Here is a 25,231-nt window from a genome sequence, read left to right as displayed (position 1 = left end):
TAACTCTAATAGTACTGAGAGCCATAAACAGAGCATTATTGGTATCTCCAAATCCCCCCTACTCTTGCCTCCTGCTTTTATTTTTATTTATTTATTTATTTATTTTTATTTTTTTTAGATAGAGTCTCGCTCTGTCACCTAAGCTGGAATGCAGTGGCACAATCTTGGCTCACTGCAACCTTCGCCACCTCTCAGGTTCAAGCAGTTCTCCTGCTTCAGCCTCCAGAGTATCTGGGATTACAGGTGTGCGCCACCACACCTGGCTAATTTTTGTATTTTTAGTAGAGACAGGGTGTCTCCATGTTGGCCAGGCTGGTCTCAAACTCCTGACTTCAGGTGATCCACCTGCCTTGGCCTCCCAAAATGCTGGGATTACAGGTGTGAACCACTGTGCTCGGCCTGCTTTCAATTTTTTTTTTTTTTTTTAGGAGCTGGAGTCTCGCTCTGCTGCCCAGGCTGGAGTGCAGTGGTGCAATCTCAGCTCACTGCAACCTCTGCCTCCCGGGTTTTAGCAATTCTCCTGCTTCAGCCTCCTGAGTAGCTGGGACTACAGGTGCATGCCACCATGCCAGGCTAATTTTTTGTATTTTAGTAGAGACAGGGTTTCACCATGTTGGCCAGACTGTTCTCGAACTCCTGACCTCAGGCAATCTGCCTGCCTCGGCCTCCCAAAGTGCTTGGATTATAGGCGTAAGCCACCGCTCCCAGCCTTAATTTTTTAAACTGTCATTTTAAATATTCTCTGTTTATCTTGGAAAGATTATCAGTTTCTAAAAAATTAAAGTAAAATAAGATGTACTTGACAGTAAATTATACTGGATATGATCTTTTTTTTTTTGAGACAGAGCATCTCTCTGTCCACCAGGCTGGAGTGCAGTGGCGCGATCTTGGCTCACTGTAACCTCCACCTCCCAGGTTCAAGTAATTCTCCTGCCTCAGCCTCCCAAGTAGCTGGGATTACAGGCGCCTGCCACCACACCTGGCAAATATTTTGTATCTTTAGTACAGGTGAGGTTTCACCACGTTGGCCAGGCTGGTCTTGAACTTCTGACCTCAAGCAATCCACCTGCCTTGGCCTCCCAAAGTACTGAGATTACAGGCGTGAGCCACCGCACCTAGCCTGTGATCTTTAAAATGGTTTAAACATTGTTTAATGCCTGTTTTAAACAAACTTTAATCAACATGAATGTATATCTAGTCTGAGAAACGAGCAATGTATAACAATTTGAAAAATTAGAAAATGAAATTATTAATGCTACACTGAATGTACTTTTTAGTTCACTAATATTCTAATTAGTTCTCTTCAGATTATATTCTACCTAATTTCATAAATTTATTTATGAAATGTAGTCTGCTTTTAAAAATCTGCAATTCTGCCTGGCACTGTGGTTCACACCTGTAATCCCAGCACTTTGGGAGGCCGAGGTGGGTGGATCATTTTGAGCCCAGGAGTTCGAGACCACCCTGGGGAGCATAGTGAGATTTCCCCCCTCCCCCGCCCCATCTCAGTCAAAAAATAAAATATTTATAAATGAAAAAAGAAAAAGAAACTCTAGAATTCTCTTTAATCTTTAAATTTTTTAAAATTATTTTTAATTGTGGTAAAACATACAACATAAAATTTGCCATTTTAACTATTTTCAATTCCACATTTCAGTGGAATTAAGTGCATTCACATTGTTGTGCAACCATTATCACCATGCATCTCTAGAATTCTTTTTATCTTGCAACATTAAAACTCTGTAGTCATTAAACAATAATTCCCCAGCCTCTTGCAACCACCAGTCTACTTTCTGTCTCCATAAATTTGACTAGGTACTTAATATAAGTGGAATCATTTGGGATTTGTCTGTGACTAGCTTATATCACGTAACCTAATATCCCCAAAGTTCATCCATGTTGTAGTTATGTCAGAATTTCCTTCCTTTTTAAGTCTGAAAAATATTCCATTGGGTGTATGTATATCTACATATGTATCTATATCTGTCTGTTTCAGAGTCTGATTAGTCACACCTAGAACAAAAATTTTCATTTACCACATCATCTTTTAATATCTAATGTTGGCGTCCTTCATGAAAATTTTTTTATATTAAGGAATACATTTTTTTGAGTCTGCCTTCCAGAGTATTCAAATTTGAAACTTAAAGACCATAGAACAGATTTTCTGGATTTAGCATTTTATAATGTATCTTCCACATTTTACACAAAACACCGGAACATATTTTGTTGTGTTCTGTTAAGGCCTTGTGAAATAACATAGGAGGTATATGATCTTAAATCTAGTATACAACATTTCTTATTCTATTTATACTGCTTTCCTTGCCATTAAGAATATAGCCCAAATCAGTGATAAAACTTAAAATAATTAAAAAGAGCAAAAACAGATTTCTAGTCCTCCTCTCACACCTACTGAATCTGTGGAATTTCTGGGTATGGACCAAAGGATCTGTATTTTTAGAGTTCTCGGGTTGCTTCTTAAGAGTAACTATGTTTAGGATGTGGCCTAAGTGTTTAAGGTTGTCATGAAGTAGCTTAAGACCAAAGGTTTAACTGTATTTCCTGATAGGTATAGGTATTAGTGAATAAGCCTCTTAGTAAACTATGTAGGAAAAGATTTTTGTACTGCTTGGTTTTTTTCTGTGAACTTTTATATATAATAGCTAATTATTCACTAGCATTTTAGAGTCTGCATTTAGGAACTTAAATCTCAGAGGAATTACTTCATTTGAGTTAAACCCTAACATTTGGTAATAGAAATGAGCCAAAAACACAACAGGTGAACTTTATGGTATATAAATTATATATCAATAAAACTGTATTAAAAAAGAAAGGTTGGACTTTTGAAGAAAAATCACTGAATATGGTATATAGTTATCAACATGATTGGTGTATGGTTGTAAAATTTTAATGAGTCATTAATGATAAATTTTATCAAACTCAAATTTGTCTTACCTACCTTGAGTGAAATAATTTTGTAAATTATATAATTGAGTTGTAAACTATAGGCATGACTTGGAGATATTGTGGGTTTTGTTCTCAACCACTACAATAAAGCAAATATCATAATAAAGCAAGTCACATGAATTTTTTGGTGCCCAGTGCATATGAAAATTATGTCTAGGCCTGGCACAGTGGCTCACGCCTGTAATCCCAGCACTTTGGAAGGCCGAGGCAGGCGGATCACTTGAGGTCAGGAGTTTGAGACCAGCCTGGCCAATGTGGTGGAAAACCCTGTCTCTACTAAAAATACAAAAATTAGCCAGTCGTGGTTGCAGGTGCCTGTAATTCCAAGGTACTTGGGAGGCTGAGACAGGATAATCACTTGAACCCAGGAGGAAGAGGCACGAGAATCACTTGAACCCAGGAGGCGAAGGCTGCAGTGAGTCAAGATTGTGCCACTGCACTCCAGCCTGGACAACAACACAAGATTTCATCTAAAAAAAAAATATATATATGTCCATGCTATACTGTAGTACCGTAGTCCATTAAGTGTGCAATAACATTTTGTCTAAAAAAGACAGTGTATGTACCTTAATTTTAAAATATTTTCTTTCTTTTTTTTTTTTTTTTTTTTTTTGAGATGAAGTCTCACTCTGTCGCCAGGCTGGAGCGCAGTGGCGCAATCTTGGTTCACTGCGACCTTCGCCTCCCGGGTTCAAGTGATTCTCCTGCTTCAGCCTCCCGAGTAGCTGGGACTACAGGTGCCCGCTACCACGCCTGGCTAATTTTTTGTGGTTTTAGTAGAGACGGGGTTTCATCATCTTGGCCAGGATGGTCTCGATCTCTTGACCTCGTGATCCCCCCACCTCGGCCTCCCAAAGTGCTGGAATTACAGGCGTGAGCCACTGCGCCCAGCTTAAAATATTTTATTTCTAAAAAAAAGTTAATGAAAATTTGAGCCTTCAGCATGTCATACTATTTTTGCTGGTTGAGAATCTTGCTTCCATGTTGATGGCTTCTGACTGATCAGGGTAGTGGTTGCTGAAGGTTAAGGTGGCTGTGGCAATTTCTTAAAATCTGACAACAGTGAAGTTTGCCCATCAGTTTTCTCTTTCACAAAAGGTTTCTCTGTAGAATGCAATGATGTTTGACAGCATTTTACCCATGATAAAACTTTCAAAATTGGAGTCAATCCTCTGTAACTCTGTTACTGCTTTATCAACTAAGTTTATGTAATATTCAGAAATTACTTTCTTTGCCCATCTATTACAAATAGTTTCTCATCCACTCAAGTTTTATCATGAAATTGCAGCAGTGTAGTCACATCTTCAGGCTCCATGTGTAATTCCAGTTTTCTTGCTGTTTCCACCACATCTGCAATTATTTCCTCCACTGAAATATTGAACCCCTCAAAGTCATCCATGAGGGTTGGAATCCACTTATTGCAAACTCCTGATAATGTTGCTAATTTGCCCTCCCATCAGTCGGAAACATTCTTAATGGCATCTAGAATGAATTATTTCCAGAAGATTCTCAATTTACTTTGCCCATATCCATCAGACAAATTGCTGTCTATGGCAGCTATAGCCTTTGTGTGTTCTTTTTTTTTTTTTTGAGATGGAGTTCATTCTTGTCGCCCAGGCTGGAGTGCAATGGCATGATCTCGGCTCACTGCAACCTCTGCCTCCCGGGTTCAAGCGATTCTCCTGCCTCAGCCTCTCGAGTAACTGAGATTATAGGCCTGCATCCCCATGCCTGGCTGATTTTTGTATTATTAGTAGAGACAGGGTTTTGCCATGTTGGCCAGGCTGGTCTCGAACTCCTGACCTCAGGTGATCCACCTGCCTCGGCCTCCCAGAGTGTTGGGATTACAGGCGTGAACCACCATGCCCAGCTGCTATAGCCTTTCTTTCTTTCTTTTTTTTTTCTTTTTTTTTTTTTTTTGAGATGGAGTTTCGCTCTTGTTGCCCAGGCTGGAGTGCAATGGCACTATCTCGGCTCACCGCAACCTCCGCCCCACTGGGTTCAAGTGATTCTCCTGCCTCAGCCTCCCAAGTAGCTGGGATTACAGTCATGCACCACCACGCCCGGCTCATTTTGTATTTTTTTAGTAGAGACAGGGTTTCTCCATGTCGGTCAGGCTAGTCCTGAACTCCCGACCTCAGGTGATCCGTCTGCCTCGGCCTCCCAAAGTGCTGGGATTACAGGCGTGAGCCACTGTGCCCTGCCGGCCTTTCTTAAATAATAAGGCTTGGAACTCGAAATTATTCCTTGATCCATGGGCTGCAGAATGGATGGTGTATTAGCGGGAATAAAAACAACATAAATCTCCTTTTATATCTCTATCAGAGTTCTTGGGTGGCTAGGTACACGGGCAAAGACCAGTAATATTTTGAAAGGAATCTTTCTGAGCAGTAAATCTCAACCGTGGCCTTAAAATATTCACTAAACCATGCTTAAATGGATGTACTGTCATCCAGGCTTTGTTGTTTCATTGAACAAGCACAGGCAGAGTAGGAGTTTTGGAATGGTAAATGTGCATTGACTTCAACTTAAAATCACAAGCTGCATTAGCCCCTAACAAGAGAGTCAGCCTGTCCTTTGAAGCTTTGAAACCAGGCATTTCATAGTTGCTCTGTAGCCATGAAAGTCCTAGATGGTATCTTCTTCCAATATAAGGCTATTTCATCTACACTGAAGATCTGTTGACTGGGCATGGTGGCTCACACCTGTAATCTCAGCACTTTGGGAGGCCAAGGTAGGTGGATCACTTGAGGCCAGGAGTTCGAGACCAGCTTGGCCAACATGGTGAAACCCCGTCTCTACTGAAAATAGAAAAATTAGCCAGGTGTGGTCGCAGGAGGAATGCTTGAATCCAGGAGGCACAAGTTGTAGTGAGCCAAGATCGTGCCACTGCACTCCAGTGTGGATGGCAGAGTGAGACTCTCAACAACAACAACAAAAAAATCTGTTGCGTAATGTAGCCACCTTCATCAATGACACATTGGCTAGATCTTCTGGATAACTTGCATGTAGCCTCTACATCAGTACTTGCTGCTTCACCTTGCACTTTTCTTTCTTTCTTTTTCTTTTTTTTTTTTGAGACAGAGTCTCTCTCTGTTGCCCAGGCTAGAGTGCAGTGGCACTATCTTGGCTCACTGCAGCCTCCGCCTCCTGGGTTCAAACGATTCTCCTTCCTCTGCGTTTCCTCCCTAGTAGCTAGGACTACAGGCACGCATCACCACACCCGGCTAATTTTTGTGTGTTTAGTGGAGATGGGGTTTCACCTTGTTGGCCAGGCTGGTCTTGAACTCCTGACCTCAAGTGATCTGTCCGCCTTGGCCTCCCAAAATGCTGGGATTGATTATAGGAGTGAGCTACCGTGCCGGCCTACCTTGCATTTTTATTTTACGGAGATAATTTCTTTCCTTAAACCTGATGAAGCAACCTCTACTAGCTTCCAACTTTTCTTCTTCAGCTTCCTCACCTCTCTCATCCTTTGTAGAGTTAAAGAGAGTTAGGGCCATCCTCTAGATTAGACTTTGTTTTACGGGAATGTTGTGGCTGATTTGATTTTCTATCCAGACCATTAAAGCTTTCTTCACATCAACAATAAACTTGTTTTACCTTCTTATCATTCATATATTCACTGGAGTAGCACTTTAAATTTTCTTCAATAACTTTTTCTTTGCATTTACAACTTGGCTATTTGGTGCAAAAGGCCTAGCTTCAAAGCCTGTCTCAGCTTTTGACATGCCTTTCTCACTAAGCTTAATCACTTGTAAGTTTTGAATTGAAGTGACAGATGTGTGAGTATTCCGTTCACTTGAACACTTAGGGGTCACTGTGGGGTTATTGATGGCCTAATTTCAACATTATTGTGTCTCAGAGAATAGGGAGGCCCAAGGAAAGGGAGACAGACCGGGGAATGGCTGGCTGGTGGAACTGTGAGAATACATGTTTATTGATGAAATTCACCATCTTATATGGGCACAGTTCATGGCTCCCCAAAACAATTACAATAGTAATGTAAACAATTACTGATCACAGATCACCATAACAGGTATAATAATAATGATGAAAAAGTTTGAAATATTGTGAGAGTTACCAAAAGGTGACACAAAGACATCAAGTGAGCCCATGCTATTGGAAAAATGGTGCTGGTAGACTTGCTTTGACACAGGATTGCTACAAACCTTCAATTTGTTTTAAAAAAAAAAGAAAGTAACATCTGTGAAGTACAATAAAGCAAAGTGCTGTAAATTGAGATATGCCTGTATATGAATGTTATTTATTTATTTATTTGTTTTATTTTTGAGACCGAGTTTCGCTCTGTCACCAGGCTGGAGTGCAGTGTGGCTCGATCTCGTCTCACTGCAACCTCCACCTCCCGTGTTCAAGCTATTCTCCTGCCTCAGCCTCCCGAGTACCTGGGACTGTAGGTGCACACCACCACGCCCAGCTAATTTTTGTATTTTTAGTAGAGACACGGTTTCACCATGTTGGCCAGGATGGTCACAATCTCCTGACCTTGTGATCCACCTGCTTCAGCCTCCCAAAGTGCTGGGATTACAGGCGTGAGCCACTGCACCTGGCTGAATATAATTTATTTAAACTTTTAAATTTTGACATTTTATCTAAAAATGACCATATTTTGGGAGGCCAAGACAAGTGAATCACTTGAGGTCAGGAGTTTGAGACCAGTCTGAGCAATGCAGTGAAACCCCATCTGTACAAAAAATAGAAAAATTAGATGAGCATGGTGGTGTGCGCCTGTAGACCCAAATACTTGGGAGGCTGAGGTGGGAGGATCACTTGAGCCCACAAGATGGAGGTTGCAGTTAGCTGAGATTGTGCCACTGCACTCCAGCCTGGGTGAAAGAGCAAGACCCTCCCAATAAATAAGTAAAACCAAGCAAAGTTGCATGTTCTTGTTAACTCTTCTAAATTTAGTAATTACTTTTATTCTTATATAACTTTCTGAGGAAAAGTCCTGTTCATAATTCTTTACCTTTTTTCTCCCCACAGAAATGGCAGGATATTATTAAGGAAGTCAAGTTTCTACAAAGAATAAAACATCCCAACAGTATAGAATACAAAGGCTGTTATTTACGTGAACACACAGCATGGGTTGGTATTTGTTCTCCCCTTGTTGCAATTTTAGCTGATTTTGGTTTATAATGCATTAATTCAGAATATCTCATACTGGTTGTGTAAATGCATGCAAAAAACACCTGAAATGTTAGTTCATACTGAAAGAAAACAAGCAATATTTCCTAGAACTTGTAGGCAGTAAGAGATAATAGAACTTTTGCAAGTCTCACTGCAGAGATTTTTCAGAATTCTGTTGACCTTTGTATGTATGATAAAATGTCCTATGACAGTATTAGTAGTACCATTCAAACATTGTGAAAACAATCATGTTACTTGAGGTTGAAAGTTAGCATATGTTTTCTTGACATAAATGTACTGTAATGCATTTAACCAGAAAGATCTTGGTGAAATTTGGGTGAATCCTGGTGAAATTTGAGCTGATCACGATTCCTTGGTCGAATAACACTAAAGATAGAGAATTGTTGCACTTTATTATAAGAAGTAGAAATTTATTTTGCCCTTTTGTTAGCAGGAATGGCCCCTTATTTTGAATAATTAATAAGTCACAGCTAAGTATCATTTTAGTATACGTACTGTAGATTTAGATTTGTAGTGTTTGGTGCATTTTTATCCAGTTTGTTTTGGTAGTGGTAGTGGTGACTTGTAAAATTGAGGCTATGATTAAAGAAAAAGTAACATTAGATGGGTAACCTCTCTGCTTCTCGGGGTTCTCCATCCATAAAACAAGGATACTAATAAGACCTACCTCATAAGATTATTCTGAGGATTAAATTGGTTACTATATAAAAAATACCTGGCACATAGGAGGTGCTCTGTGTTTGCTTTCAAAGAAACGGTTGTAACCTAAGCTTTGTATAGTTTTTCCTCAGTATCTGTGGGGGATTTGGTTCCAGGACACCCACCCCCAGGATACCAAATCCCTTCTATAAAATGGAGTATCTGCACATAACCTGGGCACATCCACCTATTATTTATTCAATCATCTGTAGATTAGTTATAATACCACAATGTGAATGCCATGTAAATAGTTGTTACGTTGTATTGGCTTTTTGTTTTATTTTTATTGTTATATTGTCATTTTTTAAAATTTTATTTATTTATTTATTTATTTTGAGACAGAGTCTCGCTCTGTCGCCCAGGCTGGAGTGCAGTGGCGCAATCACGGCTCACTGCAAGCTCCGCCTCCCAGGTTCATGCCATTCTCCTGCCTAAGCCTCCCGAGTAGCTGGGACTGCAGGCACCCACCACCACACCCAGCTAATTTTTTATATTTTTAGTATAAATGGGGTTTCACCGTGTGTGCCAGGATGGTCTCAATCTCCTAACCTGGTGATCTGCCTGCCTTGGCCTCCCAAAGTGCTGGGATTATAGGCATGAGCCACTGTGCCCAGACAATTTTTTTATTTTTTCAATTATTTTTGATATATAGTTGGTTGAATCTACAAATCTAGAACCCACAGATGTGAAGGGCTGACTATACATATAATTCTAGAGAACACAGTTTTCTGTCTTCTAACAATGATCAATATTGTTACTATAGGTTTGTAGTAATGGAATAGTACATTTTTAAGAAATAGTGTATTTCTTTATAATTTTAATTAGTAATTATATATGAAATACACAGCTTATAGAAGTGATTATATGTTGGCATTATTAAAAGATTAATGTATCATTGGCTTGACTTTATGCATTTAACAAATCACTGAATACATAACTTTTTTATTAAAAAATTTTAAAAATATATTATTCTGAGTAATATCTATATAACTATTTTTTTAAGGTAAATGGTGACTAGAATTTTACTTCAAACTATGTTCTTGATCTACTGTGTGAACTTATTTTATCTTAAATTTATATTAAATCTTTATAATATATTTTAATGCTTTTATAACTTTTCCATGTAGCTTGTAATGGAATATTGTTTAGGATCTGCTTCAGATTTACTAGAAGGTAAGTTCCCTTTGATTATTTTTTTAAAAGTATTCACAGAATAAAATGATAATTTAGACATTATTTAAATGATATTAATACCAAATAATGTAAAACTTTCCAGAAAGAGCAGAACTCTTAGTCTTGTTCAAATTCTCAGCATGGTATATGCTGTCCTTATTAAATATTATATGTTATACAGTAGCTTAAAATAGTCATGTTTTCTCATTGTGACTTTACAAGTATTTTTCTGAATTCTCTGTCATTCTGCTCCTCTTGTTCAAAACAAAGATAAGTGAGAATAAAGAGAGAACTCTGTTACTATTGTTTTTACATCACCAAATAATTATTTAATATTGTTAGCTAAGAGAAGAATTGGCTATGAACTGTACTTTAACAACTGACACAACTGCATACAAGTTATAAAGTTTAATAATCTTTATCATCTTGGAAAATAAATCTCTTCTTGCTAAGTATCAGTTTTTAAAAATTGCCCCATGTATTAGATATGTATTTTTTTAACAAAAATGTTCTGTGTATTAATTATTTTGAAATAAATTTTAAGTTCACAAAAAGCCATTACAAGAAGTGGAAATAGCAGCAATTACACATGGTGCTCTTCAGGGATTAGCCTACTTACATTCTCATACTATGATTCATAGGTAAGTGCTTTGGAAATTATCATATATTGATAAGTAAATGGCTTGTTGCATATACCAACTTTAGAATTTATTAACTCTAAAGTTTTTATTGGTTAAAGCCAAATAAAATAATATAAGCTCATATTTTTTTAGATTTTTCATGTCCTAAAATGAACATAGTTGTATACTTTATCTCACTAGGATAATTTTTATCTTTGCCTACATGTGCTGCTGGACCTTGTAAAAATATGTATACTTTCTAGATTTGTGGTAGAAATTTAGCTATAGAATCATTTAATTTGCAAACTGGAATGGGCATTAGAGAATCATACAGTTTTTCTTTCTCATTTTACCGGTAAAATCACTGATGTCTCAATTTGTGACTAATTTCCTAAAGGTTGCAAAGCTGAGTAGATAGAGCTAGAACTAAATCTAGATCTTTTGTCTTCTGGTTACTGATAATGACATATTTATTCCATTGATTCTATGACATGGACGAATAAAAGCTGCTTAAGGCCAGGCGAGGTGGCTCACACCTGTAATCCCAGCACTTTGAGAGGCCTAGGCAGGTGGATCACTTGAGGTCAGGAGTTCGAAACCAGCCTGGCCAACCAATATGGTAAAACCTCGTCTCCACTGAAAATATGAAAATTAGCTGGGCTTTGTTGTGGGCATCTATAATCCCAGCTACTCGTGAGGCTGAGAGAAGAGAATCACTTGAGCCCGGGAGGTGGAGTTTGCAGTGAGCTGAGATTGTGCCACTGTACACACTGTACACTGTACCACTGTACAGCCTGGGTGACAGAGTGAAACTCTGTCTCAAAAAAAAAAAAAAAAACAGAAGCTGCTTAAGACTTTTTATGCTTTTGAGCTGTGGTCCTTGATAATCCTTGATAATGGATAGTAACTTTGAAGTTAAAACATTTTATAATGTATTTTTGGCACTGGTATTGGTTCTAGCTGTTTTAGAAGAAAGTTAGCATTTTCTTATTACATATATGAACCAGGCAGTACATTTTAAACTATATAATAGAGTCATTGTGAGTTAATAGGTTATCATTTTTTAACATGAGGATAAGATCTGAGAGATACCCACAAGCTAGTAAATAAGTGAGTGCCATAGTTGGAATTTCAACCTAAGGTTTTCTCAAATTTAAGATACCTCTCCATTTAAAAAAAATCAAATGGAGGAAAAATAGATTCACTTCGTGTTATGCTCTAAAATATTATAGTGAGAATTAACAAGGGCTTGGAAATTCAGCACTTTAATTTCTATTTTAATTTTTGAATGATTAAGTATATATTATAATGCTAATTAGATGGACAGTCTTATTATATAAATACATGTTTTCTTAGTTTATATAGACAGTATGTTTGCTATTTCAGAAAAGTAAATTTGGGATCATTGATACTACATTATCCATATATTTCAGTTTTTATTTTATATTTAGGAAAACTATGCTGACGTTTGGAAATGATACGAATACATCTTTATGTATTTATTTATTTTGAATAAGTCTTTTAAAAAGTTTGGAGAATAAGGTTATTTTATATTTTCTTTTTTGTTTTTAAGTTAAGTATGGATACTCAGAAATCTTACGTATGATGAAGAGATTGTTTGCTAATTGCAATGTATTTTAAAAACCATTGTTTCTACCAATAAACAGAAACTAAAATATAAACTATGCTCCAATGAACTAATTTTCTTTTTTTTACTGCTATTTGTCTTCTCTTTTAGAAAATTATTACTATATGTTTATTTGAATTCTGTAGTTTTTTGTTTTCTAATTTGAATATTAATTCTCCTTATCCCAATTGTGAGATTACCCCAGCACTTAATTATTTTGATTTCTCTTTCTCTATCCTATGAATTCTTGTTTTATTTTTATCGTTTTAAACATAATCTATTGAGGGAAAGTTAAGTAATTTTCTGTATTCCCTAAACCTAGAGATATCAAAGCAGGAAATATCCTTCTGACAGAACCAGGCCAGGTGAAACTTGCTGACTTTGGCTCTGCTTCCATGGCATCACCTGCCAATTCCTTTGTGGGAACGCCGTATTGGTAAGAATAGTTAAAGCAGTCAGCAGCCGTTTTAAGTGTCTGTCTATGTTTAACATGAAATACAAATGAAGTGTAAGGTAAAGTACTGTCAGGAATGTTAAACTCGGCCAGGTGCAATGGCTCACACCTGTAATCCCAGAACTTTGGGAGGCCGAGGCAGACAGATCACTTGAGGTCAGGAGTTTGAGACCAGCCTGGCCAACATGGTGAGACCCCATCTCTACCAAAGAATACAAAAATTAGCCAGGCATGGTGGTGCATGCCTGTAGTCCCAGCTACTTGAGAGGCTGAGGTAGGAGAATCACTTGAACCCAGGAGGCAGAGGTTGGAGTGAGCCGAGATTGTGCCACTGTACTCCAGCCTGGGCGACAGAGTGAGGCCCTGTCTCTCAAAAGAAAAAAGATTAAAATTTTAAAAAAAGAATGTAGGACACTAATTGAAGACATGAATTAGTGATTAGTGCTTCATTTACAAATAAGATGCCCATAAGATTGATAATTGTGTGATTGAGTTGCAAGCTGCCCTAGCCACGTTTATCATGGAGCACCATTTTTATTTGAAAGAAAGACACAAACAAACTATGATTATTCAGTCTTGGTTATTGTGGCAGATAATTTTCTTTAATAAATGACATGAGCTTATAACTTCAAGGAAAACAACTGACAATACTTGTTGCCAATAGTAAAATTCAATCTTTTAAGGAAAAATTAGACTTTTTTTTTTTTTTTTTTGATACGTAGTCTTGCCCTCTCGCCCAGGTTGGAGTGCAGTGGTGTGATCTTGGCTCACTGCAACCTCCGCCTCTTAGGTTCAAGCGATTCTCCTGCCTCAGCCTCCTGAGTAGCTGGGATTACAGACAGCAGCCACCACACCCGGCTAATTTTTGTATTTTTAGTAGAGATGGGGTTTCACCATGTTGCTCAGGCTTCTGGAACTTCTGACCTCGTGATCTGTCCACCTCAGCCTCCCAAAGTGCTGGGATTACAGGCGTGAACCACTGTGCCTGGCCAAAAAATAGACTTTTGTAATGGGATCCTGAGACCAAAATATTTGAGAACCACTGGCCTAAAGGATATGAAATATTATAATCTGCAAACTTGAGCAGATGCAAAATATAATTCTGCCTTGGGAGCCTCTTTCTTTTGGGGTGGCTGTTACATGATAATGATGGATAGTGAAAATAAATCTCTCACTATGGGCCAGGTGCGGTGGATCACGCCTGTAATCCCAGCACTTTGGGAGGCCAAGGCGGGCGGATCACCAGGTCAGGAGATCAAGACCATCCTGGCTAACACGGTGAAACTCCATCTCTACTAAAAAATACAAAAAATTAGCCAGGCGTGGTGGTGGGCGCCTGTAGTCCCAGCTACTCAGGAGGCTGAGGCAGGAGAATGGCGTGAACCCGGGAGGCAGAGCTTGCAGTGAGCCAAGATTGCGCCACTGCACTCTAGCCTGGGTGACAGAGCGAGACTCCGTCTCAAAAAAATAAATAAAATAAATAAATAAATAAATAAATAAATAAATAAATAAATCTCACACTATATATGCATTGCTAAATATTTACCTCACAACCTGTAATGCACTTAGTTCCCGTTATAAAAATTCTTATGTCCAGATATATTGGCTAGAATTCAAACCAGTGATCTCCATGTAGATGACTGTTACATTCTCAAAGGATAGTATACTTTTTTAAAAAAATCTTTAATTTAAATTAACGTTTTGTTCTAGGATGGCCCCAGAAGTAATTTTAGCCATGGATGAAGGACAATATGATGGCAAAGTAGATGTGTGGTCTCTTGGAATAACATGTATTGAACTAGGTAAGCATTGTTCTTCATTACTATGGATTAAGTTTTGATCAATGTTTTACCTCAATTTCTGTACCAATCTATAAAAATTATAGATTTTTATCTTAAATGTCACTTTATAAGGGGGGCAATACATTTATTAAGGTTTTCACTTCGGTTATTTGGTAAGTTTTATTTATATTAGGGTTACCTATATTATATTTGCTCTGTTCCATTATATCTAAAATAATTTTCCACTGTGGTTTTAATTAAGTTTGAGGAATCTATGTCTAACATTAATGAGTATTTGTTAAACACCTAGAATATGTTTATGATTACCAGATTTACCAGCTATAGAAGATCTGTAAGCCATTCATAACTAGCTGGGGTAGTTACTACTTTTTTTTTATTTTTAATTAGGGATGAAATTAGATGTCAGACTGTCATACCTACATACCATTTTGTAACAGTTTGATATATATATATGTATATATATATATATATATATATATTTTTTTTTTTTTTTTTTTTTTTAGGACGGTAAGGCCGACTTCATTCAACAGGGGCCATGATCCATAGGTATATGGATCACTGTAGCAGGGTCTTGCAATGAGAGAGAGAGACAGATTGGACTCAATTTCCTGTAGCAGTTTGATTTTAAGCACACATTTTATTAAGTTGTTCATAAATAGAACTGTGCTAAAAAGAGTGGACCATCATAACTTCTGTGAGCCAATAAACTGTCACTGTAATTGAAGATGCTGGCCGTCTTCTTGCTCTGGATTTCCCAATGGAGGTCTACCAGCCCAATAGTCTTTTCCTTTTTATCTTCTTATAAGAGCATTGCATTAAATTTTACTTATTTATTTATTTTTGAGACATGGTCTTGCTCTGTCACCCAGGCTGGAGTACAGTGGTGCAATCTCAGCTCACTCTAACCTCTGCTTCCTGGGATCAAGCAATCCTCCCACCTCAGCCTCCTGCATAGCTGGGACTGCAGGCACACACCAGCACACCAGGCTAATTTTTGTATTTTTAGCAGAGACAGGGTTTCGCCATGATGCCCAGGCTGGTCTTGAACTCCTGGGCTCAAGCTATCTTCCTGCCTCAGCCTCCCGCAGTGGGGGGATTTCAAGCATGAGCCACTGCGCTCATCTAAACCATTCTAAAAGGAGTGACTAAGGATGGAAAATAATACATTAAAAGTAAAATCTGTTGGTAATTTTGATTAATCATTATCTACTCGAGTTTGCCAGTAGTTTTCTAAAATAAGTATAGGGAAAATGAGGTAAAATGAAGGTAAAATCTTGCTTATTATTACACAGTAGATTAAAGTTACGATTTCTATTACAACCAGACTACCTTGCAGTCCAGTTTTTTTTCCCTAAAATGTAATCTTTAAGTATTTTCACTTTTGTTGGAATTCCTCTGTTAACTACTCCCTTCAAGCTCCACATCCTGCTGTTTGTTTTATAGTTTAACAACATCAACAAACAGAGATTTGGAGATTACCATGTCATACTTGGGATTTCTTTGTCTTAATTTGAAGTTTGCCAAACTATTTCTTCCATTTGAAAGTACCTTTAGGTGTCCTAAACTCTAATCTCTATTCTTTTACCTATGATTCTTTTTCCTACCCATAGATCCTAATTTAATTTCTTAAGAAGCCTGGGTATACATGTACAGAAGCTGGTTAATGTACTCTTTGCCCATGGGGTCCTTTTACATTCTTAATGCTGGCCAATGCATACATGTGCCCCTCAGTGATAGTGAAATTGCATTAATGGACCTGCTAGATTTCATTGATATATTTTAAGATTTATTTGATTAGAAGGTATTTGTTGGCTCATTGTTGTGCTTAGAACAAAATCTACCTAAACTTTGTAGTTTCCGTGAAATGGCTTCTTCTTTCTAGCTTCTTTTTATTCTACTTCATAAAAGAGTTCCTTCACAATAGAAGTTTTTATACTTAAAGGAACTTTAGATGTGACTGCCTTTAAATAATTTTGCATGGGAGAAATATTTGAAATAATTTCTTAGAATTTTAGGCATTCATTTGGTATCTTCACTTTTGTAATCTTTCATAATAACTTTAAACATTTTACTTACAAATGTTTTGAATATTTTGAAGTGCTAAGTCAGGAACTATATTTTAAGCCTGATTATGGTTCTAGGTGAAAGGTCTAAAGTAGCACAGGCCAGGAAAACTTTCTGCAGTGAAGGAAGTGTTCTGTAGCTATGGCTTTTCAGCTAAAGGAGTGAATTTTCTAAAATTTTATTTAAATACATTTGCATTTAAATAGTCACATGTGCTAGTTAGCTACCTTTTTAGATAACACAGGTCTAGAGGTATGATTTTCATTTTTTTTCTTTTCTTTCTTTTTTTGCGGGGTGGGAGGGAGACAGAGTCTCGCTCTGTTGTCCAGGCTGGAGTGTAGTGGCACAGTCTTGGCTCACTGCAACCTCCGCCTCCTGGGTTCAAGGGATTCTCCTGCCTTAGCCTCCCAAGTAGCTGGGACTACAGGTGCCTGCCACCACGCCCAGCTAATTTTTTTATTTTTAGTAGAGATAGGTTTTCACCATGTTGGCCAGGCTGGTCTCCAACTCCTCACTTCAGGTGATCCACCCACCTCAGCCTCCCAAAGTGCTGGGTTTATAGATGTGAGGTATGATTCTCAATGCAAATCCGATTCAGTCTTGGGACACATATTTATGATAATATCCTTTTCTACTTTGGAAGAGTTAAGGATAGCAAATTAAAGCAAACCATTTTCTTACAGTATAGGTAATAGAAAAAATTTACATCAATTTTACCATTATTGGTCTTGATAAACATAGTTGTGAGTAGATATGACTCTTGCTTTAGTGTCACAAAGGTTGAAATTACTTGGTTATGTCTTAATACCAAGAAATCTTATAATACATAATTTTTCATGAGTGGGTTTGCTTACATGTTTCTTTATAGTTAATCTGATGAAAATTCTTAGTTTGTTGTTATTCAAGCTGCATGATTATATAATCTTTATAAAAATATAATTTACCATTTTTAATTACATAAATATATGTTTAGGGTATAAAATTATAGAAATACAAAAGGAGCGAAAAGAAAATAAATTATTCATAGTTCTACTCTCAGCTGGATACAGTGGCTTACATCTGTAATCCTAGCACTTTGGGAGGCCAAGGCGGAAGGATTGCTTAAAGCCAGAAGTTTGAGACCAGCCTGGGCAGCATAGCAAGACCTTGTCTCTACCAAAAACAAGACAAATAAGCTGGGCACGGTAACCTCACACCTGTAGTCCCAGCTACTCGGGAGGCAGAGGTGGAGGACCCCCTTTAGCCCAGGAGTTTGAGGCTGCAGTGAGCTATAATTATGCTACTACACTTCAGCCTGGGTGATAGAGTGAGGCCCTTTCTAAACAAACAAATTAATTAAATTAAAATAAAACAGGAAACAAAAGTACACATAGTCATTTTTCCCATTGAGAGGAATAAATGAAAATAGTAAAATTTGAACCCATTTATCTCACCCTTTGGTGATTACTCTTCTGTATAAGTATATATAATTTGAACTCTTTCTCTGGAAATTTTATCACTGGACATTGTTTCTGAGATTTACTTTTTAGACCGTTCAGTTCTTCTATCTCAGTTTCATCTAATTTCCTCTTGAGTTTTGGAGGTATTAATTTTACAGAAGCAATCCAAATTTATGGGTAGAGACGTTTTAGAAACATGCACAAGATAATAAGAAATAGTATCTCTAACTTAAAATAAATTTGGTTTAAAATTAAGTGGTGGCTCATGCCTCTAATTGCAGCACTTTAGTAGGCCAAGGTGGGAAGATCGCTTGAGCCCAGGAGTTGGAGACCAGCCTGGGCAACATGGAGAAACCCCATCTCTACAAAAAATACAAAAAAAATTAATTTGGCATGGTGGCATGCACCTGTAGTCTCAGCTGCTTGGGGGCTGAGGTGAGAGGATCACTTGAGCCCAGGAGGTCAAGGTTGCAGTGAGCTAAGATCGCGCCACTGCACTCCAGCCTGGGTGACAGACCAAGACTTTATCTCAAAAAAAGAAAAAAAGTTTAGTAGTAGCTTATAAAAATTTGAGATAAAAAATATTTGGCTGAGTGCAGTTCAGTGGCTTATGCCTGTAATCCCAGCACTTTGGGAGGCCAAGGCGGGCAAATCACTTGAGGTCAAGAGTTTTAGACCAGCCTGGCCAACATAGTGAAACCTCATCTATACTAAAACCGCAAAAATTAGCTGGGCGTGGTGGCGCATCCCGGTAATCCCAGCTACTTGGGAGACTGAGGCAGGAGGATCTCTTGAACCGGGGAGGCGGAGGCTGCAGTGAGCCGAGATCGTGCCACTTCACTTTGATCTGGGTGACAGAGTGAGATCTGACTCAAGAAAAAAAAAAAAAGTTATTTGAATTTATGAGAGTCTAACACATTGTAAATTTGGTGAATCTCTTCTGTGATTTTTAGGCAAGTTTAATGTTCTTTGATAAAATTGAGAGATTTTTAATTTAATAGTGAATGACAAAATTAAAAAGATATGTTCTAGTTTGATACAGGTTTGATATATTGACGGTATACCATTTAAAAGGCTTAGTGACCAAGAGGTGAAGTGGAATGGGGATTCAGAATTTGAACAGAGAAAGGAGGGCATCTGTTTAAGCAGAGAGAAGATGGTCACAAAGATGGGATATTGGTTACATAGGAGGAATTTATCAGATAGAAAAATATATTAAGGGCCAGTTGCTGTGGCTCATGCCTGTAATCCCAGCACTTTGGGAGGCCAAGGCGGGCAGATCACCTGAGGTCAGGAGTTCAAGACCAGCCTAGTCAACATGGTGAAACCCCATCTCTACTAAAAATACAAAAATTAGCCGGGCATGGTGGCCCATGCCTGTAGTCCCAGCTCAGGAGGCTGAGGTAGGAGAATTGCTTGAACCTGGGAGGCACAGGTTGCAGTGAGCCAAGATTGTGCCATTGCGCTCCAGCCTGGGCAACAGAGCGAGACTGTGTCTCCAAAAAAAAAAAAAAAGTATTAAGGATAATGAGAGCAGGGTTTCTCTCATTGTCAAATAAACACTATGGTGTTGGATTGGAATTTGAGATATTGTAGTAAATTTATTGTTTTCAAATATAAGTATTCAATATACATCATGTATTTGTACAGATAGGTGTATAAATGTATTATGTACATGTATATATTCCCAACTCTGTTCATTGAGCGTGTCTGAGAGCAGTGACACCCCAGTAGCAGTAAGCACACCTAGCACAACAGCCCCTTGGAGAAATGATTGATCCAGGGTCTGGGCTAGGGAAAGCACAAGATGAAGCTAGGACATCTTAGTGTACCAGAAAGCAAGAAAGTAACCAAATAATAATGGGGCCATGTCCAAAAGACGCAAGCCAGCTTAAAAAGGTTTCTACTGTTCAAATATGGGATAATTTGAACATCAAAATAAATGATATAACTTATTAAATAAAATAAAAAATCTGTGACTCCATACAATAAATAAATAAAAGAATAAAGTTGAAAGTTTCATGAGAAGCAGAATATTTATGTAGATTCAGAGTACCATCTTACAAAATGCTTATTAATTACAAAGGAGAAAAGAGAAACTTTATCATGAAGAAGACTGGCAGACATGGGCCTTAACCAAGTGATCAAAGTGAATACCATCAGTAACAGAACTTCTCAAAATCATGTGCCGCCTCATAGGATATAAATTATAGCATTACCTCTGTGATACTCCTGCCAAAGGTGTTTAGCCTAACTCTAATAATAGGAAATGTCAGAAAATCTCAAACTGAAGGACATTCAGGAGTCCTGTATATCTCAGAATCTTCAGAGGATTGGTTCCAGAACCCCCTCAGATAACAAAATGTGCAGATGCTTAAGTCTCATATAAAACGGTGTAGTTTTTGCATATAACCTATGCATATCCTACCATATACTTTGAATAATCTCTGGATTACTTATAATACCTAATACAATATAAATGCCATGTAAGTAGCTGTCTTAAAAATTTGTATTTTTGGCTGGGCGTAGTGGCTCACACCTGTAATGCCAGCACTTTGGGAGGCCGAGACGGGTGGATCACCTGAGGTTGGGAGTTTGAGACCAGCCTGATCAACATGGAGAAACCCTGTCTCTACTAAACATATAAAATTAGCCAGGCGTGGCAGCGCACTCCTGTAATCCCAGGTACTCGGGAGGCTGAGACAGGAGAGAATCGGGAGGCTGAGACAGGAGAGAATCGCTTGAACCCGGGAGGTGGAGGTAGTGGTGAGCCAAGATCGTGCCATTGCACTCCAGGCTGGGCAACAAGAGTGAAACCACATCTCAAAAAAAAAAAATAATAATAATAATAATTGTTAATTTTTTAATTGTTAAAACTTTTTTTCGCCAAATATTTTCAGTCTATGGTTGAAATATTTCAGTTGGTTGGTTCAGTCTGTGGACGCAGAACCTACAGATACAGAAAGGCGACCATACTTCAATTTGTCAAAGTCATGACTTCAACTTTTACCTTAAACTAAAACAAAGAGCAAATTGAACACAAAATAAGCAGAAGGTAGAGGATAATAAAGATCAAAGCAGAGATCAGTTGAATAGAAAACTGAAAAACAGTAGAGAAAATCAGTGTGGATATTAAAAGAGTAATGGGGAAATATGAACAATTTTCTGTCAATAAGTTTGACAACTTGGATAAAATGAACAAATTCCTTGAAGATTGCCAATACTCAAAGCTCATTATTGCTACACGGGATATTATTGGGACATTTGAATGAAACTTGAATGTAGTTTGAATGTAGTGTAGTCTTATGTCACTATTAAATGACCTGATTTAATGGATGTATTACGGTGCTTTAGGAAAATGTTCTTCTTTACAGGAAATATACACTCAAGTATATATTAAAGATGGTGAGGCTTCAGGTCAGCAATTTATTCTCAATTGATTATTTGAAGAAGTTCTTGGAGGCTGGGTGCAGCGGCTCACACCTGTAATCCCAGCACTCTGGGAGGCTGAGTTGGGAGGATCACTTGAGCTCAAGAGTTCAAGACCATCTTGGGCAACATGGTGAAACCCCATCTCTACAGAAAATACAAAACTTAATTGGGCATGGTGGTGCACACCTGTGGTCCCAGCTACTCGGGAGGCTGAGGTGGGAGGATTGCTTGAGCACAGGAGGTCAAGGCTGTAGTGAGCCGAGATTGTGCCACTGCACTCCAGCCTGGGTGACAGAGCAAGACCCTATCTCAGAAAAAAAAAAAAAAAAAGCTCTTTGAACTCTACTTGCAATTTTTTGTGTAAGTTTAAGATTGTTTCAAAATAAAATCATTTAAAAAAAAAAGGAAAAACGTGCCCAGGACTTGAGTACCCCTGGAACCTATTTTAACAGGAATGTTTCCTTTCTTTTACAGCGGAAAGGAAGCCTCCTTTATTTAATATGAATGCAATGAGTGCCTTATATCACATAGCCCAAAATGAATCCCCTACACTACAGTCTAATGAATGGTGAGTATTGTTAATATATATATTGCTCAGTGTTGAATAAATGAAATGCTTTTTCATAATCTGTTATCAAAGTGATTTAATTTCAGTTAGGTAAAATGTATCACCTTATAAGATATTAAAATAGATGTATTTAACCCTTTTAAATATATTTATTCTTTATCATGTTTCCATTTCATGGCATACGTATAACTGAGTTCAGAAAAGGATGGATGATGTCACATGAATGCAAAAAGTATTCATTTTACAAGAATTTGTATTTTACTTTCTCTTTAAATTTAGGAATACCTAATCCTAATTAAATAATAAATAGCATTTAAGCATTAATATTTTATAACTAAAATATATGTATTATTACAACCTATAGTGATATTTGATTGGAGGATGGTTTATAATTTATATGATATAAAAATATAAGTAAAATGATTTGACTTTATCAAAATTACCAGGTAATTAAAAATATTGGGATCACTCTAATTATCATATTTGTTATTCAGTTTTATCTGATATTCCTTCTAGGACTTCCTTGATTTGTTAAAATTTAGTTCATTCATGTAAAGAGGTTTATGGACAACAGATTGACAATTTTAGAAAACTAGGATTTTTATCAACAGTATAAAACTGTAGTAGAAAATTAATTCCTCAGGTGTACCTAGCATTCGATAAATTCTAGGGGGATATTTAGCATATTTAATAAATATTTTGAAATTCACAGACATATAAATTAGGGGTACTTAATTATTTAAAGAGTACATAATTATGGCACATTCATATAAGTCTTTGCCACTTAAGAATGTGCCATATAACTCTACTAAACTAATAATGCTAAAACTCTGTGCCAAAAGATTCTTTCTATATAACTCTACTTTGTGTTTAGAATTATATAGAACGAATCTTTTGACACTGAGTTTAGTGTTATGGTATGGTTTAGTACATTTTGTGCTGCTGTAACAGAGTATCAGAGGCTGGGTAATTTATAAAGAACAGAAATTTATTTCTCACTTTCTGGAGGCTGGGAAGTCCAGGACCAAGGCACTGGCAGGTTAGGACCTGGTCCTCCTGCTTACAAGATAGTGCCTTTAACTCTGCATCCTTTGGAGGGGAGAAACATTGTGTCCTCACATGGCAGAGAGCAGGAGAGAGAGAACCCTCTCCCACAAGCCCTTTTTATAGCAGAATTAATCCATTCATGACCTGAACAACTCGCATTAGGCCCCACCTCCCAACACTGTTGCACTGGAGATTAAGTTTCAACATCAGTTTTGGAGAAACAAAAACATTGAAACCATAGTTGATACATATAAGTAATAAATATATTGAACACAGACTGTCTTTACACTGTGTTTGAGACTTGGAGATTTATAAAAGAATTCTTGCCTACAAGGAACTTAAAATCTTATTTGAATATTGGAGACAAACATTGATGGAGTAATTATTTACTGCCTTACTGAACTCTTGTCAATAACACTATATAATAATGTGTTACAGACTTCTAACGTTTTTAAAAATATCTTAATTGGTTTTCTAGGTTTAATGGAAGTCTTATCCATTTGCTCAGGGGCACCAAATACTCAGGTATAAAAACACTCTCTCCAGAGCAGATAGAGTGATATTCTGAAACATGCTATATAGAAGAAGATCCAAGGGGCAAATAAGAAAGAGCTTATTATAAGAAAGGCTTAGCAAAAAGGAAAATAGAAAGGAATGTTATCTTGGGTTTGAAAGAAAAAAAAAAAAGTAGATAGGCTTCCCTCATTTTGCCTCAATATAGTAATATGAGTTGTGATATTTAAATATGTAGGAGCAGGATTTTAAAGTAATCTGTGTGAATTTATCTTTGGAAAATGGTGAACATTCATTGGTTGCTTTAGATAGATCTTCATAGACTTATATGAAACTATATAGTCTCTGCTTTTTTTTAATCATTCCCTTTCCATTTCCCCTCCCACCAATAGGCACGTGTCTTAATTTGTGAATGTATTTTTAAAGGAAATAGCAATGTGTTCACTTGATACTTTCCTTTACAATAGGTCTGATTATTTTCGCAACTTTGTAGATTCTTGCCTCCAGAAAATCCCTCAAGATCGACCTACATCAGAGGAACTTTTAAAGGTCAGTTCTATTATAGTTTATTTATTTATTTTATTTTAAGACAAGGCCTCACTTTGTCACCCAGGCTGGAGTGCAGTGGCACAATCACGTCTCCTGCAGCCTTGACCTCCCAGGCTCAAGCGATCCTCCCACCTCAGCCTCCCAAGTAGCCGGGACTACAGACACACGCCGCTGAACCCGGCTAATTTTTGTATTTTTGTTAGAAGTGGGGCTTTGCCACATTGCCCAGGCTGATATCGAACTCCTGGGCTCAAGTGATCCACACCTGCCTCAGCCTCTCAAGGGCTTGGATTACAGGCGTGAGCCATCAGTTCCATTATACTTTAAATTTGTTCTTACCCCTAAGAAATGATTGTAAAGAATGTGTTTTATTATTTGATTCTGAATTAGGATTAAGTATACTCTACTAGTTTTTAATAAAATACTAGTTTTTTATGCCGTTGTTTCTGATAACTTTTCTTAGATACTAAATTTTTGTATTTTGTTTTTCAAATTGATTAGCTGCTCTTACCATGTCTAAATAGAATATGTAGTTAAGTATTCAAATAGCTCAATACTTAATATGTGCAAGAATATAATCATGAGTTATAAATTTTAATTCATGTGGAACAATGTCTTATTTCAAAGTTGATAAAACATAGCTTAGCCAGGCGCGGTGGCTCACGCCTGTAATCCCAGCACTTTGGGAGGCTGAGGCAGGCAGATCGCGAAGTCAAGAGTTCAAGACCATCCTGGCCAACATGGTGAACCCCCCGTCTCTACTGAAAATACAAAAATTAGCTGGGCGTGGTGGCGCATGCCTGTAGTCCCAGCTACTCGGGAGGCTGAGGCAGGAGAATCGCTTGAACCTGGGAGGCGGAGGTAGTGGTGAGCCGAGATTGCACCATTGCACTCCAGCCTGGGCAACAAGGGTGAAACCCCTTCTCAAAAAAATAAAAAATAAAGAAATATAAGGTTTTATGTTTTTGGATGAAACAATATGGTAAATAGTAGGCTGGGCACGGTGGCCCACGCCTGTAACCCCAGCTCTTTGGGAGGCCGAGGCGGGCGGATCACTTGAGGTCAGCAGTTTGAGACCAGCCTGGCCAAAATGGTGAAACCCTGTCTTTAC

The 25,231-nt window shown here is 37.6% G+C and overlaps 1 protein-coding gene across 3 annotated transcripts in view; it reads left to right on the top strand.

The window, feature by feature from the left end:
* TAOK1 (TAO kinase 1) overlaps nucleotides 1-25,231 on the top strand; it is a 165,939-nt gene that overhangs the window by 78,461 nt on the left and 62,247 nt on the right. For all 3 annotated transcript variants that reach the window (XM_024350393.3, XM_063798761.1, XM_054670112.2), the window contains 7 exons: nucleotides 7,969-8,070; nucleotides 9,960-10,005; nucleotides 10,550-10,646; nucleotides 12,575-12,688; nucleotides 14,417-14,508; nucleotides 21,918-22,011; nucleotides 24,039-24,120. In XM_024350393.3, coding sequence (XP_024206161.1) covers nucleotides 7,969-8,070; nucleotides 9,960-10,005; nucleotides 10,550-10,646; nucleotides 12,575-12,688; nucleotides 14,417-14,508; nucleotides 21,918-22,011; nucleotides 24,039-24,120 — 627 coding nt within the window. The remainder of the gene's footprint in view (nucleotides 1-7,968; nucleotides 8,071-9,959; nucleotides 10,006-10,549; nucleotides 10,647-12,574; nucleotides 12,689-14,416; nucleotides 14,509-21,917; nucleotides 22,012-24,038; nucleotides 24,121-25,231) is intronic.

The sequence above is a fragment of the Pan troglodytes genome, chromosome 19 (genome assembly GCF_028858775.2).
Source record: "Pan troglodytes isolate AG18354 chromosome 19, NHGRI_mPanTro3-v2.0_pri, whole genome shotgun sequence".
NCBI lineage: Eukaryota > Metazoa > Chordata > Mammalia > Primates > Hominidae > Pan > Pan troglodytes.
The sequence above is the reverse complement of the archived record's forward strand: the minus strand, read 5'-3'. Positions and strand labels throughout refer to the sequence as shown.